We start from the raw sequence: 15,338 nt of genomic DNA on the forward strand, positions 1-15,338 counted from the left end.
TGTGGGCTGAATGGCCTGGAATATGCTGTAGATTTCTATGTTCTATGTTGAACAGTGAAATAACTTTGGCTATCCTACAATCCTCTGATTACTCTCCTGTCACTAAGGATGATATAATTATCTCTGCTGGGGCCCTGACAATTTCTGCACTTGCCTACCGTAGGGTCCGAGGGAGCACCCTGTCATGTCCTGGAGATTTATCCATACTGATCTGCCTCAGGACAGCAAACATCTCCTCTTTTTTAATCTGTACAGGGCCTACGATTTTAATGCCGCTTTTCCACACTTCCACAGGCTGTGTGTCCATCTCCTGCGTAAAGGAAAAGGAAAGGTACATTGCATCTGGAGTTTCTCCGCTTAGCGGGCGATTCCCTCTACGCCTCTCTGACGTAGTGAGGAACTGCGTACGAGGCAAGTTACAGCGGTGGTTTGCCATTGCCTTCTGCTGGGTGAGTTTCCAAAGAGATCACCAGCTCGTAACCCAGCACGGATGGAAAGCGTGCAGGGGAGCCGGCTGGATTCGAACTCGGGACCTTTCATCCCAAGGTCCGTCACTGATGCCACTACGCCACCAACCGCGTCTCTCCTGAGTAAATAGAGGTGAAAAAAAAAAATTCCCATCTGCTTTGGTTCCAAACATGCATTGCCAACTTTGTCCCTTGCAATCCTTTTGCTTTTAATCTATCTCTAGAATCCCTTAGAATTCTTCTTCATCTTTTCTGCAAGGCCAGCCATCCTGATTTATTTCTTACGTGTTCTCTTGCATTTCTTATACTCCATAAGAACCTACCTGCCTATCCCTGTTATGCAACTCCATTTTGCGCTTCACCAGGGTCTCAATATCTCTTGAAAACCAAGGATCCCCACAGTTTCTATCTTTACCTTTTATTCTAACAAGCACATACCCGCTTTGTACTTTCAAAATTTTGCTTTGAAAGCCTCCCATTTACCAAGCACACTTTTGCCATAAAGTAGCCTGTCCCAGGCCACCGTTGCCAGATCCTAGTGTCATAATTCCAGGTGTTGATCTATGCCCTGAACCCATCCGCCTTTCCTACACTGCTCCTTGTATTGAAATATACAGGCCTCAGCATATTCACTGCACCATGCTCAACTTTTACATTCCTGACTTTGTCTGAGGACTGAACAGCACTATCTCCACAACACCTCCACTCTCTGTTCTGTTATTAGAACATAAAACATAGAATAGTACAGCACAGTACAGGCCCTTCGGCCCACAATGTTGTGCCGACCCTCAAACTCTGCCTCCCATACAAGCCCCCACCTTAAATTCCTCCATATACCTGTCTAGTAGTCTCTTAAACTTCACTAGTGTATCTGCCTCCACCACTGACTTAGGCAGTGCATTCCACGCACCAACCACTCTCTGAGTGAAATATCTTCCTCTAATATCCCCCTTGAACTTCCCAGCCCTTACCTTAAAGCCATGTCCTCTTGTATTGAGCAGTGGTGCCCTGGGGAAGAGGTGCTGGCTATCCACTCTATCTATTCCTCTTATTATCTTGTACACATCTATCATGTCTCCCCTCATCCTCCCTCTCTCCAAAGAGTAAAGCCCTAGCTCCCTTAATCTCTGATCATAATTCATACTCTCTAAACCAGGCAGCATCCTGGTAAATCTCCTCTGTACCCTTTCCAATGCTTCCACATACTTACTGTAATGAGGCGACCAGAACTGGACACAGTACTCCAAGTGTGGCCTAACCAGAGTTTTATAGAGCTGTATCATTACATCGCGGCTCTTAAACTCTATCCCTCGACTTATGAAAGCTAACACCCCATAAGCTTTCTTAACTACCCTATCCACCTGTGAGGCAACTTTCAGGGATCTGTGGACATGTACCCCCAGATCCCTCTGCTCCTCCACACTACCAAGTATCCTGCCATTTACTTTGTACTCTGCCTTGGAGTTTGTCCTTCCAAAGTGTACCACCTCACACTCCTCCGAGTTGAACTCCATCTGCGACTTCACAGCCCATTTCTGCATCTTATCAATGTCTCTCTGCAATCTTTGACAATCATCTACACTCTCTACAATACCACGAACTTTGTGTCATCTGCAAACTTGCCAACCCACCCTTCTACCCCCACATCCAGGTCGTTAATAAAAATCACGAAAAGTAGAGGTCCCAGAACAGATCCTTGTGGGACACCAGTAGTCACAATCCTCCAATCTGAATGTCCTCCCTCTACCACCACCCTCTGCCTTCTGCAGGCAAGCCAATTCTGAATCCACCTGGCCAAACTTCCCTGGATCCCATGCCTTCTAACTTTCTGAATAAGTCTACCGTGTGGATCCTTATCAAATGCCTTACTAAAATACATATAGATCACATCCACTGCAATACATTCATCTATATGCCTGGTCACCTCCTCAAAGAACTCTATCAGGCTTGTTAGACACGATCTGCCCTTCACAAAGCCATTCTGACTGTCCCTGATCAGACCATGATTCTCCAAATGCCCAGAGATCCTATCTCTAAGAATATTTTCCAACAGCTTTCCCACCACAGACGTAAGGCTCACTGGTCTATAATTACCCAGACTATCCCTACTACCTTTTTTGAACAAGGAGATAACATTCGCCTCCCTCCAATCCTCCGGTACCATTCCCGTGGACAACGAGGACATAAAGATCCTAGCCAGAGGCTTAGCAATCTCTTCCCTCGCCTCGTTAAGCAGCCTGGGGAATATTCCATCAGGCCCCCAGGACTTACACATCCTAATGTATTTTAACAACTCCAACACCTCCTCTCCCTTAATATCAACATGCTCCAGAACATCAACCTCACTCATATTGTCCTCACCATCATCGTTCCCTCTCATTGGTGAATACCGAAGAGAAGTATTCATTGAGGACCTCGCTCACTTCCACAGCCTCCAGGCACATCTTCCCAACTTTATCTCTAATCGGTCCTACCTTCACTCCTGTCATCCTTTTTTCCTTCATACAGTTGAAGAATGCCTTGGGGGTTTCCTTTACCCTACAACCCAAGGCCTTCTCCTGCCCCCTTCTTGCTCTTCTCAGCCCCTCCTTAAGCTCCCTTCTTGCTTCCCTATATTCCTCAATAGACCCATCTAAACCTCATGTATGCTGATTTCTTCCACCCGACTAGATGTTCCACCTCACTTGTCACCCATGGTTCCTTCACCCTACCATTCTTTATCTTCCTCACCGGGACAAATTTATCCCTAACATCCCGCAAGAGATCTCTAAACATTGACCACATGTCCGTAGTAAATTTCCCTGCAAAAACATCATCCCAATTCACACCTGCAAGTTCTAGCCTTATAGCCTCATAATTTGCTGTTCCCCAATTTAAATTTTTCCTGCCCTCTCAGATTCTATCCTTTTCCATGATAATGCTAAAGGCCAGGGAGCAGTGGTCACTGTCCCCCAGATGCTCACCCATTGAGAGATCTGTGACCTGACCCGGTTCATTACCTAGTACTAGATCTAGTATGGCATTCCCCTTAGTCGGCCTATCCACAAACTGTGACAGGAATCCGTCCTGGACCCACTTCACAAATTCTGCCCCATCTAAACCCCTGGAACTACTCAGGTGCCAATCAATATTCGGGAAGTTAAAGTCACCCATGATCTCAACCCTGTTATTTTTGCACCTTTCCAAAATCTGCCTCCCAGTCTGCACCTCTGTATCTCTGCTGCTATCAGGGGGCCTATAGAATACCCCCAGTAGAGTAACTGATCCCTTCCTGTTCCTGACTTCCACCCATACTGACTCAAAAGAGGATCCTGCTACATTACCCACCCTTTCTGTAGCAGTAATACTATGCCTGACCAGTAATACCACCCCTCCTCCCCTTTTTCCACCCTCTCTATCCCTTTTAAAGCACTGAAATCCAGGAATATTGAGAATCCATTCCTGCCCTGGTGCCAACCAATTCTCTGTAATGGCCACTACATCATAATTCCATGTATGTATCCAAGCTCTCAGTTCATCGCCTTTGTTCCTGATGCTTCCTGCATTGAGGTACACACATTTCAGCCCTTCTACCTTACTGTCTTTACACCATTTATTCTGCTTCTCTTTCCTCAAAGCCTCTCTATATGTTAGATCTGGCTTTACTCCATGCACTTCTTTCACTGCTCTATCACTCCGGGTCCCATCCCCCTCGCAAATTAGTTTAAACCCTCCTGAACCATGCTAGCAAACCTACCTGCAAAGATATTGCTCCCCCACGAGTTCAGGTGCAAGCCATCCAAGCTGTACAGGTCCCACCTTCCCCAGAAGAGATCCCAATGAGCCGAAAATCTAAAACCCTGCTCCCTGCACCTACTCCTCAGCCACACATTCAACTGCCATCTCCTCCAATTCTTACCATCACTGTCACGTAGCACTGGCAGCAATCCTGAGAATGCCACCCTTGAGGTCCTGTTCTTCAGCCTTCTGCCTAGTTCCCGAAACTCACATTTCAGGACCTCATCCCTCTTCCTGCCTATGTCGTTGGTCCCAACATGTATCACGACTTCTGGTTGCTTTCCCTCTCATACCAGGATGTCGTGCACCTGGTCAGAGACATCCTGGACCCTGGCACCCGGGAGGCAACAAACCATGCGGGTCTCCTTTTCACGTCCACAATATCTCCTGTCTGCTCCCCTGACTGTAGAGTCTCCAATGACGACAGCTCTCCTCTTCTCCGTCCCACGCTTTGCACCACAGGGTCAGACTCAGTGCCAGAGGCCCTGCCACCGTGGCTCACACCTGGTTGGTTGTCCCCGATAACAGTATCCAGGACAGTAAACTTATTATTCAGGGGAATGGCTACAGGGGTGCTCTGCACTACCTGTCTGCTCACCTTCGCTTTCCCCCCTCTGACTGTCACCCAACGACCTGCTTCTGACAGCCTAGGTGTGACTACTTCCATGTAGCTCTCATCTATGACTGCCTCAGTCTCTCCTACGTGTCGAGCGTCATCCAGCTGTTGCTCCAGATTCCTTACACGGTCTTCCAGATCACTCAGCCATATGCACTTCTGGCAGATGTGACTCTCCGGGAGAGGGGCGTTTCCCCAAGACTGCCAGATCTCACATGGGAGGCACATCACCATCTCAGGAGACATTGAAAAGACTAACTGCGAGCAAGCTGGTCCTCCGCCTCTTCTCGTCGAAGCCACTCGAGTCAAAGCCTCAAAGCTCCACTCCTTCACTGGCCCACTCACTCACTGTCCGCTTTGCTTGAGCTACCCGTCTATTTATCTGGTTAAGCTTTTCAAAATACTTGGTCATCTGTCCTCAACTGCCCAATCAGCTGCTTTCTGCTGAGTCTGAGCTATTCAAATCTTGACTGTCTAATCAACGGCTTTCTGCTGATCAATTTAAATCTTGATTGACTTGACTGCACAGCCCAACTGCCCAAAACTGCCAGAATCTCTCGAGTCAAAGCCTCAAAGCTCCACTCCTTCACTGGCACACTCACTCACTGGCCGCTTTCCACAGGTTCCCATTCCCCCTTCAACTTTAGTCTAACCCCTCTTACCCCACCTCCCACCATACAGCTCTATCACTCCTTTGGCTTTCCTCGCCCAAATCAATAAAAACAAGGAGGTGCACACCAGGTACAGGAAGACAGGAACAGTTGGGGTACTTATGAAGTACAGGAAATTCAAGTGAACACTTATGAAAGAAATAAAAGAAGGCATGAGATTGCCCCTGCAGACAAGGTGAAGGAGAATTCTCATGGATTCTGCAGATATGTTCAGAGGAAAAAGATTGCAAGGGAAAAAATTAATCCTGTGGAAGATCAGAATGGTAATCCATATGAGGAGACAAAACAGATGGGGGAGATCTTTTCTGCATCTGTATTTACTCAGGAGATGATCACAGGGTCTATAGAAATGAGGCAAAGCAGCATCAACTTCCTGGACCCTGCACAGATTACAGAGGTGGAGGTGTTTGCTGTCTTAAGGCAAATTAGCGTGGATCAATCCCCAGGGCCTGACAAGTTGTTCCCAGGGACTCTGCAGAAGACAAGTGCAGAAATTGTCGGGGCTCAAGCACAGATATTTAAATGATCCTTAGAGACTGGTGAGGCACTGGAGGATTGGAGGACAGCCAATGTTGTTCCGCTGTTCAAGAAAGGCTCTAAAAATAAACTAGAAATTATACATTGGTGAGCCCGACGTCAGTAGTGAGAAAGTTATTGGAGACGGATGTACAAGTATTTGGATCGATGTGGACTGATTAAGGATAGACAGTATGGCTTTGTGCATGGTAGGTTATGTCTAACCAATCTTCTAGAGTCTCTTGAGGAAGTTATCAGGAAAGTGGATGAAGGCAAGGCAGTGGATGTTGTCTACATGGACTTTAACAAGGCACTTGACAAAGTCTCATATGGGAGGTTGGTCACGGAGGTTTAGTCACTCAGCATTCAAGATGAGATAGTAATTTGGATGAGTCACTGTCTTTGGGAGAAGCCAGTGTGTGGCAGCAGATGGTTGCCTCTGTGACCGGAGGCCTGTAACTAGTGGTGTGCCACAGGGATTAGAGCTGGATCTGTTGTTGTTTGTCACCTATATCAGTAATCTGAATGTTAACACGGTTAGCTGGATCAGCAAATTTGTCGATGGCACCAAGAATGGGGTGTAGTGGACAGCAAGGAAGACTATCATGGCTTGCAGTGCGATCTGGACCAGATGGAAAAATGGGTGAAGAAATGCAAAATGGAATTTAATGGAGACAAGTGTGAGGTGTTGCATTTTGGTCTTACACAGGGAATGGTCAGGCACTGAGGAGTGCTGTAGAAGGAAGGGATCTGGGAATACAGGTCTATAATTCACTGAAAGTGGTGTCACAGTTAGATAGGGACAGAAAGAAAGATTTTGGCAAATTGGCCTTCATGAACCAAAGTACTGAGTACAGGAGATGGATGTTTTGTTGACATTGTACAAGACGATGGTAAGGCCTAATTTGGAGAATTGTGTGCAGTTTTGGTCAGCAACCTACAGGAAGATGTAAAAGAGGTTGAAAGAGTTGAGAGAAAATTCACAAAGATGTTGCCAGGTCTGAAGGACTTGGGTTATAGGGAAAGATTAAACGGTCAGGACTTTATTCCTTGGAACGTAGAAGATTGAGTGGAGATTTGATGGAGTATATGACAATTATGAGGGTTATAGATAGGGTAAATGCAAGCTGGCTTTTACCACTGAGATGGTGTGGGACTACAACTGGAGGCCATGGGTTAAGGGTGAAAGGTGAAACGTTAAGGGGAACATGAGGGGAAACTTCTTCACACAGACAGTCATCCGGGTGTGGAATGAGCAGCCAGCACAAGTGGTGCATGCGAGCTCAATTTCAACATTTAAGAGGTTTATATACGTACCTGGATGGTAGGGGTATGGGACTGGGCAGTTTAAATAGTTCAGCACAAACTAGATGGCCCAAAGGGCCTGTTTCTGTGTTGTAATTTTCTATGACTGTGACAAGAACCTGAAATAATACAAAAATTCATTCCAAGTCCTTTTAACAGCTGTGCAGACCAACCATTCATCTCAGCAGGAATTTTTTATATGGTGTTAAAACTGTGGCACTTTAAGTTAATAATACATAAAAGAAAATCCCAAATGCATGTCAAGAAAGACTATTTGCGTGAGAGTGTTTCAGTTACTGTGGGGCCAGGCACCCATGCTGCTCAGCAGGAACAGGGAATAACGCCAATGGAGAGAATCAAACTGAGCCAAGTCACAGATTGGAGACGGCAGAAATGTCCCATTCTTATAGAGACAGGAAGAGCATCAGGGAATTGATGGCCATTCCAGATACCAGTCAGAAGATGATTTCTCTGTCCAACTTGGGTTGAACCTCACTGTAACAGTATGATACCAGATCACACCTTGGCAACTCAAGTAATCTCACCTGAAATGTTGTCCTACACCCATTGATGGATTTTGTAAATCTTTTTACAGGTTAAAAACGAGGAGGAATTTGCTTCCAGCAATCTCAAACACGGCACACCAGTTTTGCTGACTCTGTCTAGATACCTAAGAAGTGGAGCAAGGGATCGACCATCCTTCCTGTTCAGACTGTGGGGAGGGATTCTCTCGGTCATCTGACCAACTGACACACCCGTCATCTTACACAGGAGAAAGGCCGTTCTCCTACTCAGACAATGGGAATGGATTCACTCGGTTATCTCAATTGAAGGTACATCAGCAAGTTCACACTGGACAAGGCCATTCATCTGTTCTTTGTGTGAGAAAGGATACAGTCGGTCTTCCCACCTGCGGACACACCAGTCAGTTCACACTGGGTAGAGGTTGGTCATCTGCTGAATTTCTGGGAAAGGATTCAGTGAGTCATCTAACCTAATGGCTCACCAGCGAGTTCACACTGGGGAGAAGCCATTCAGCTGCTCAGAATGTGGGAAGAGATTCACTCGGTTATCCCACCTACAGAATCATCAGCGAGTTCACACTGGGGAGAAGCCGTTCACCTGCTCAGAATGTGGGAAGGGATTCACTCAGTCGTCCCACCTACAGAGTCATCAGCTAGTTCACACTGGGGAGAAGCCATTCACCTGCTCAGAATGTGGGAAGAGATTCACTCAGTCGTCCCACCTACAGAGTCATCAGCGACTTCACACTGGGGAGAAGCTGTTCACCTGCTCAGAATGTGGGAAGAGATTCACTCGGTTATCCCACCTACAGAATCATCAGCGAGTTCACACTGGGGAGAAGCCGTTCACCTGCTCAGAATGTGGGAAGGGATTCACTCAGTCGTCCCACCTACAGAGTCATCAGCTAGTTCACACTGGGGAGAAGCCATTCACCTGCTCAGAATGTGGGAAGACATTCACTCATTCATCCAACCTACAGAGTCATCAGCGAGTTCACACTGGGGATAAGCCGTTCACCTGCTCAGTCTGTGGGAAGAGATTCACTCGGTCATCCCACTTACAGAGTCATCAGCGAGTTCACACTGGAGAGAAGCCGTTCACCTGCTCAGAATGTGGGAAGGGATTCACTCAGTCATCCCACCTACAGAATCATCAGCGACTTCACACCGGAGAGAAGCTGTTCACCTGCTCAGAATGTGGGAAGGGATTCGTTCAGTTATCCAACCTACAGAGTCATCAGCGAGTTCACACTGGGGATAAGCCGTTCACCTGCTCAGTCTGCGGGAAGAGATTCACTCACTCTTCCAGCCTACTGGTACATCAGCGAGTTCACACTGGGGAGAAGCCATTCACCTGCTCAGTTTGTCCGAAGAGATTCAGTCGGTCAACCCACCTACAAAGTCATCAGCGAGTTCACACTGGGGAGAAGCCGTTCACCTGCTCAGAATGTGGGAAGAGATTCTCTGAGTCATCCCACCTACAGAGTCATCAGCGAGTTCACACTGGGGAGAAGCCATTCACCTGCTCAGAATGTGAGAAGAGATTTACTCAGTTATCCAACCTACAGAGTCATCAGCGAGTTCACACTGGGGAGAAGCCATTCACCTGCTCAGTCTGTGGGAAGGGATTCACTCGGTTATCCGACCTACAGAGTCATCAACGAGATCAGACTGGGGAGAAGCCATTCACCTGCTCAGTCTGTGGGAAGAGATTCACTCGGTCATCCGATCTACAGAGTCATCAGCGAGTTCACACTGGGGAGAAGCCGTTCACCTGTTCAGTCTGTGGGAAGGGATTCACTCAGTCATCCAACCTACAGAGTCATCAGCGAGTTCACACTGGAGAGAAGCCATTCACCTGCTCAGAATGTGGGAAGAGATTCACTCACTCTTCAGCCCTACTGGTACATCAGCGAGTTCACACCGGGGAGAAGCCGTTTACCTGCTCAGAATGTGGGAAGAGATTCACTCGATCATTCACCCTACAGAGTCATCAGCGAGTTCACACGGGGGAGAAGCTATTCACCTGCAAAGAATGTGGGAAGGGATTCACTCAGTCATCCCAACTACTGGCACACCAGTCAGTTCACAATGGGGAGTGACCGTTGTTATGAATCCCTAGGTTTCATTTGCTGTGGGCTGTCATTCTAAGAGGGAGAGAGATTAAGGCGAATCAGTCTGACTTGCATCTCGTTTACATTGCTCACAGCTTGTTTAGTTTTAACCGAGGACACAGTCACTCAGAGTCAGGTGGAGATGAAGGAGGAAAAATGCAAGGATCGAAACAAGGGAACTAGTGGCCATGGGTCACTGTTTAGAACTTTCCTATGCCCACAAGGGTGGGACATCGAATGTGTGGTTGTCACCTCGTTTGATCCATTGGAGTGGATCTGATTTGGGGTATCCTGTGAAGACCACTTATGTGTTAACCCTTGCCTGGGTGTGGTGTGGTAATTCACTTGAAGACGATACCCCTTGTGACAAGTTACTTTTGGTGATAATTCGTATGTGGATTTGGAACAATGATGGATAAATTCTACAGTGACTGTTCTCTCGTTTTACCACCATGGATACTGTGGAATTCGACATAATTGCCTTCTCTCGACATTTACCCTGGATTACAAATATCTCTCTCTCATCACCTATTCTGTGGTTGAACTGAACTTTCATACTTTACCGTCTCAAGACTCCAAGCCTTGTTTCCCCTGAGCTCAGTAGGCTGGGAGTTATATTTACACACATATATACACATACCTCTGTTAACTATTGTTTATCTTGCTTAAGTTACTATATTATAAGCAGATACTAATAAAGATAGTGGTTTTAACATCAAAACCAGACTCCAGGTGTAGTATATTGCTGCTGGTTCATTTCTAAAGCATTACGGTTCGTAAAAAAATTGGGGCCTGCGTCCTGGATATGAACAGATTCGGGGGCATATAGATTACTTCTCGACTTCATTGGTGAAATCCCTTTTGATTTATTTGTGTGTAGGAAATCAGAAGCAATGCATGTTGATAGATGTCTGGAAGCGCCAACCTCTGAGGCATTAGAGGATGCCAGAAGGATTGAGTTATTGAGTATTGCTGGAAGGTTAAAACTTGCTAAGATGAAATTGACAATGAGGAGGTCACAGATGCAGAGGATAATAGCTGAGTATTATGTATCTGAGGGTGTGTTTAAAGTGGAGGAGTTGTTGGTGTTTCCTGAAAGTAAACCTAGTGAGCTTGAGCTCCCATACAAATTAGAAAAAATAAAGATGGCGGCTGTGGACAGGCGGAGGCTGTGGACAGGCAGATGCTGATTGAGGCTAGGGAGGCAGATAAACGGAGGAAGCAGAAAGGTAGAGGATATTCAAACTGAAAAAGATAGAGCAATTGCAGCAAAGGGGTCTAGCGTTAGACTCTGGTGATAAGTTTGAGGCCAGTCAGGAAGTTAAATTGGTACCCCCATTTGACGAGGCAGAGGTTGATAAATACTTCCAGCATTTTGAGAAGGTTGCTCTGAGTTTAAAGTGGCCAAAAGAGGGTTGGCCCATTCTCTTACAAAGTGTAATTAAGGGGAAGGCTCAGCAAGCCTATTCTGCTTTGACAGTTGTTGAAGCAGCTGATTATGACATAGTGAAACAGGCTGTGCTCAAAGCTTATGAGTTGGTCCCAGAAGCATACAGGCAAAAGTTTAGAAATTTGAAGAAATCTGTGAACCAGATTTATATGGAATTTGCTAATGAGAAGTTTGTGCGCTTTGACCGCTGGTGCACATATAAAAATGTTAAGTGGTGATTTTAACAGCTTGAAAGAGTTGGTTTCAATTGAAGAATTCAAAAGGTGCATCCTTGATTTAGATTGAGATGAAAAGGACGCTGCCACTTTGCAGGAGTCTGCTAGATTAGCAGATGAGTTTCTTTTAACTCATCACGTTAAGTTTACCCAGAATAAGAGCTTCCAAAAGAATAGTAAGGATAACCAGGGTAAACCAGAAATTAAAGCTGGGACTCGTAACAAGAGTGAGGATGAAGGGAAGTGGTTGAAGGAGAAATATTCTGGTCTTACTTGTTACTATTGTAAGAAAGCTGGTCAGATGATGACGAATTGTTCTGTCCTGAAGAAGAAAAAGGAAAAGGAGACAGTCCCACATGCCTGTGATCAGTATGTTGAAGCACCTATAAACCCACAGGGTTCTGAACATTCTGTTGAGGCTCAGTTAAGGACTGAGAGGTCTGACTGAGTTAAGAAGGGATTCGATCATTTTATGTCAGATGGGTTTGTATTAGTAATGGAAGGGTCAACACCGGTACCAGTGAAAATTCTTCAAGATACTGGGGCTTCTTAGTCACTTATATTAGTTCGGTGATGAGACTGACACTGGTGAGGTAAATCTTATTAAAGGCATTGGGGGCAGCATTGTTTCTGTGCCATTGCACAAGGTAACTTTACAGTCAGGGTTGGTTTCGGGACCTGTTAGGATTGGATTATGCTCCAGTTTACCAGTGGAAGATGTTACTTTGCTGTCAGGGAATGACCTGGCAGATGGTAAAGTTGTTTCTGCAGTGCAGTTGACAACTAAACCAACCACTGATGACCCACAGATGGATTTTAACATTTATCGCAGTAACTCCAAGTATGGCTAAAAAGTCTGCCAATGTAGACGGTTCTGTGCAGCATGATTCTGATACCCATGATAGCCAAAATCAGGTTGACCAGGATTCAGGTTATGATGACTTGTCAGGGACCTTTCAGCCTTCATTGTTTCAACAGGATTCAGGTAGTAAGTCTGATGAGAAAGATTTATTCCTGTCTAGGAAGAATTTTATAGCAGAACAGAACCGAGACCCTGAGATTGAAGCTTTATAAGAAACATCTCTCTCAGATGATGAGATTAAGAAAATGTCAGTAGGGTATTATCTCAAGGATGGAGTGTTAATGAGGAAGTGGAGGCCACCTGCTATACCTGTGAGTGAGGAATGGACAATTATTCACCAAGTTGTAGTTCCTAAAGTTCACAGGACTGAAATTTTAACTTTGGCCCACAGTATGCCCTTAGGTGGCCATTTTGGAGTGAATAAAACTGTAAACAGGATTATGAAAGAATTTTACTGGCCGAATTTGAGGAAAGATATTGTGACCTTTTGCAGAACCTGTCACACTTGTCAAGTTGTGGGTAAACCTAATCAGGTCACCCCAGTGGCCCCACTCCGGCCTATACCTGCATTCGGAGAACCCTGTTCCAAAGTTATAGTGGATTGTGTGGCCCATTGCCAAAGACTAAAGCTGTCCATCAGTATTTGCTAACTATTATGTGTACTGCATCCAGATTCTCAGAGGCAATACTTCTCAGAAATATTAAAGCTAAAACTGGCGAAGGCTCTAATAAATTTTTTACTTTATTTGGTTTGCCTTAAGAAATCCAGTCTGATCAAGGAAGTAATTTTGCATCTGGATTATTCCAGCAGGTAGTTTATGAACTGGGAGCTAAACAAATTACATTGTCTGCGTACCATCCAGAATCACAAGGGGTTTTAGAAGGATTTAATTCTACTGTCAAAACAATGATTAAGGCATACTGTGTTGAAAATGGAAAAGACTGGGATGAAGGAATACATTTGCTTTTGTTCATGCTAAAGGCTGATTTATACTTGTGCATTCGGGATATGCCATATCCTACACCGTAGGCCCGATTTAATTTTTGCGTAGCCCTACGCCGTAGCAAGCATGCGTAGTTGTGTCTGCATCGCTATGCACTTCACCACCAAAACGCAAGTTGGCGGTGGGGTTTCTCTGACACTGTTGAGCTTCTTCATGAGAGACATGGACGAGGAAATGCATTTCAAATATTTTCCCATGTCGGCAGGTAGATTTGACGATTTGGTTCATTGTCTCCAACCATTTATTTCGCATCAGTGTACAGACATGGCAGAGAAAAGCAACCGGAAATGCGATGCTACCAAGCGGACCAATCACAGTTGTTGCGGTCTGCGTCGCCGCAATGCGTGAGTTACCTTTTAGAGGAGGTGCACGTCACCCAACAGCGTAGGGTACAGCGAGGGTACAGCGTAGGGTACGTGGTGCCTACAGCGTGGGTACGGTGTAGGGTACGTGATGCCTATGGCGTACACTTTACGCACAAGTATAAATCAGGCTTAAGAGAGTTGGTACAGGAGTCACTGGGCTTTAGTCCATTTGAACTTGTATTTGGTCATAGAGTGAGGGGACCTTTGACCTTTTTAAAGGAACAGTGGATTGATGGGGATGTACATGTTAACTTGTTAGACTATGTTTTGAAGTTCAAAAATAAACTATACCAAGCCTGTCATCTGGCAAGACAAAACTTGAAGATTTCTCAAAACAAAATGAAGTGTTGGTTTGATAAGCGGACCAAAACAAAAGAAAATACAAGGTGAGGGATAATGTGCTTGCCTTATCTCCAATGTTGACAAATCCACTTCAGGCGAAATTCAATGGACTGTATGAAATAGTCTCTCAAATTAATGATGTGAGTTATGTTATTAAAACACACGACCGATGTAAACTAACACAGGTAGTACACATCAATATGATAAAGCCTTATTCTGACAAGCAGGCACCATCAGTGAATGTTGTCAAACATATCAATCTGGCAACCCTGAGAATGAAACAATTGACTCGTCGGAGACTTTTCACAAGCCAAACATGGTCCTGGTTAGGCTAATGAACTCGGTTGTTCTCGAAAACATTGACAACAAGTTGGCTCATCTGCAGCCAAAGCAACAACAACAGCTGAAGGAATTAATTCTGAATTTTAAAGATTTATTTCCTGATGCTCCCAAGTAAACCACGGTCGCAGTACATGACGTAGATATTGGTCAAGCCAAACCGATTAAACAACACCCATATCACATGAATGTAGAAAGGTGTAAATTGGCTGAGCAGGAAATTGAATATATGCTGAAAATGGTATTATTAGGCCTTCAACATCAGATTGGGGCTCACCCTGCGTTATTGTGCCCAAAGCTGATGGTAGTGTTAGATTTTGCACTGATTATAGGAAGGTAAATGCAGTAACAAAAACAGATGCCTATCCTATCCCTAGGGTGGATGATTGCATCAATAAGGTTGGAAAAGGTAATTTCTTACAAAGATTGATCTGTTGAAAGGGTATTGGTGTGTTCCATTGATGGACTGAGGTAGAGAAATTTCTGCATTTGTGACACCTTCTGGGTTGTATGAATACAATGTTTCACCATTTGGAATGAAATATGCTCCAGGAACATTCCAGAGAATGATTGATCCTGTAATTCAAGGGTTAGGACACACAGATGCCTATATTGATGACTGAGTCACAGGGAGTGACACTTGGGAAGAGCATATCTGTGTAGTAGAAGAGCTGTTTGACAGGCTTTCCAGGGTCAGCCTTACAGCTGACTTAGCTAAGAGTGAATTTGGCCATGCCACTGTGATCTGTCTTGGCTGTGTTGTAGGTCAAG

At 45.3% G+C, this 15,338-nt stretch overlaps 1 protein-coding gene across 9 annotated transcripts in view; it reads left to right on the top strand.

The window, feature by feature from the left end:
• LOC140208593 (uncharacterized) overlaps positions 1 to 10,630 on the top strand; it is a 290,808-nt gene extending 280,178 nt beyond the window's left edge. For 4 of the 9 annotated variants that reach the window (XM_072277381.1, XM_072277377.1, XM_072277382.1 and 1 more), the window contains one exon: positions 7,948 to 10,630. In XM_072277381.1, the coding sequence (XP_072133482.1) occupies positions 8,350 to 9,978 (1,629 nt within the window). In that variant the 5' untranslated portion in view covers positions 7,948 to 8,349 and the 3' untranslated portion in view covers positions 9,979 to 10,630. The other 5 variants (XM_072277374.1, XM_072277375.1, XM_072277376.1 and 2 more) reach the window with 3 other exon arrangements.
• Positions 10,631 to 15,338: the final 4,708 nt, after the last annotated feature.

The sequence above is a fragment of the Mobula birostris genome, chromosome 13 (genome assembly GCF_030028105.1).
Source record: "Mobula birostris isolate sMobBir1 chromosome 13, sMobBir1.hap1, whole genome shotgun sequence".
Classification (NCBI taxonomy): Eukaryota; Metazoa; Chordata; class Chondrichthyes; order Myliobatiformes; family Myliobatidae; genus Mobula; species Mobula birostris.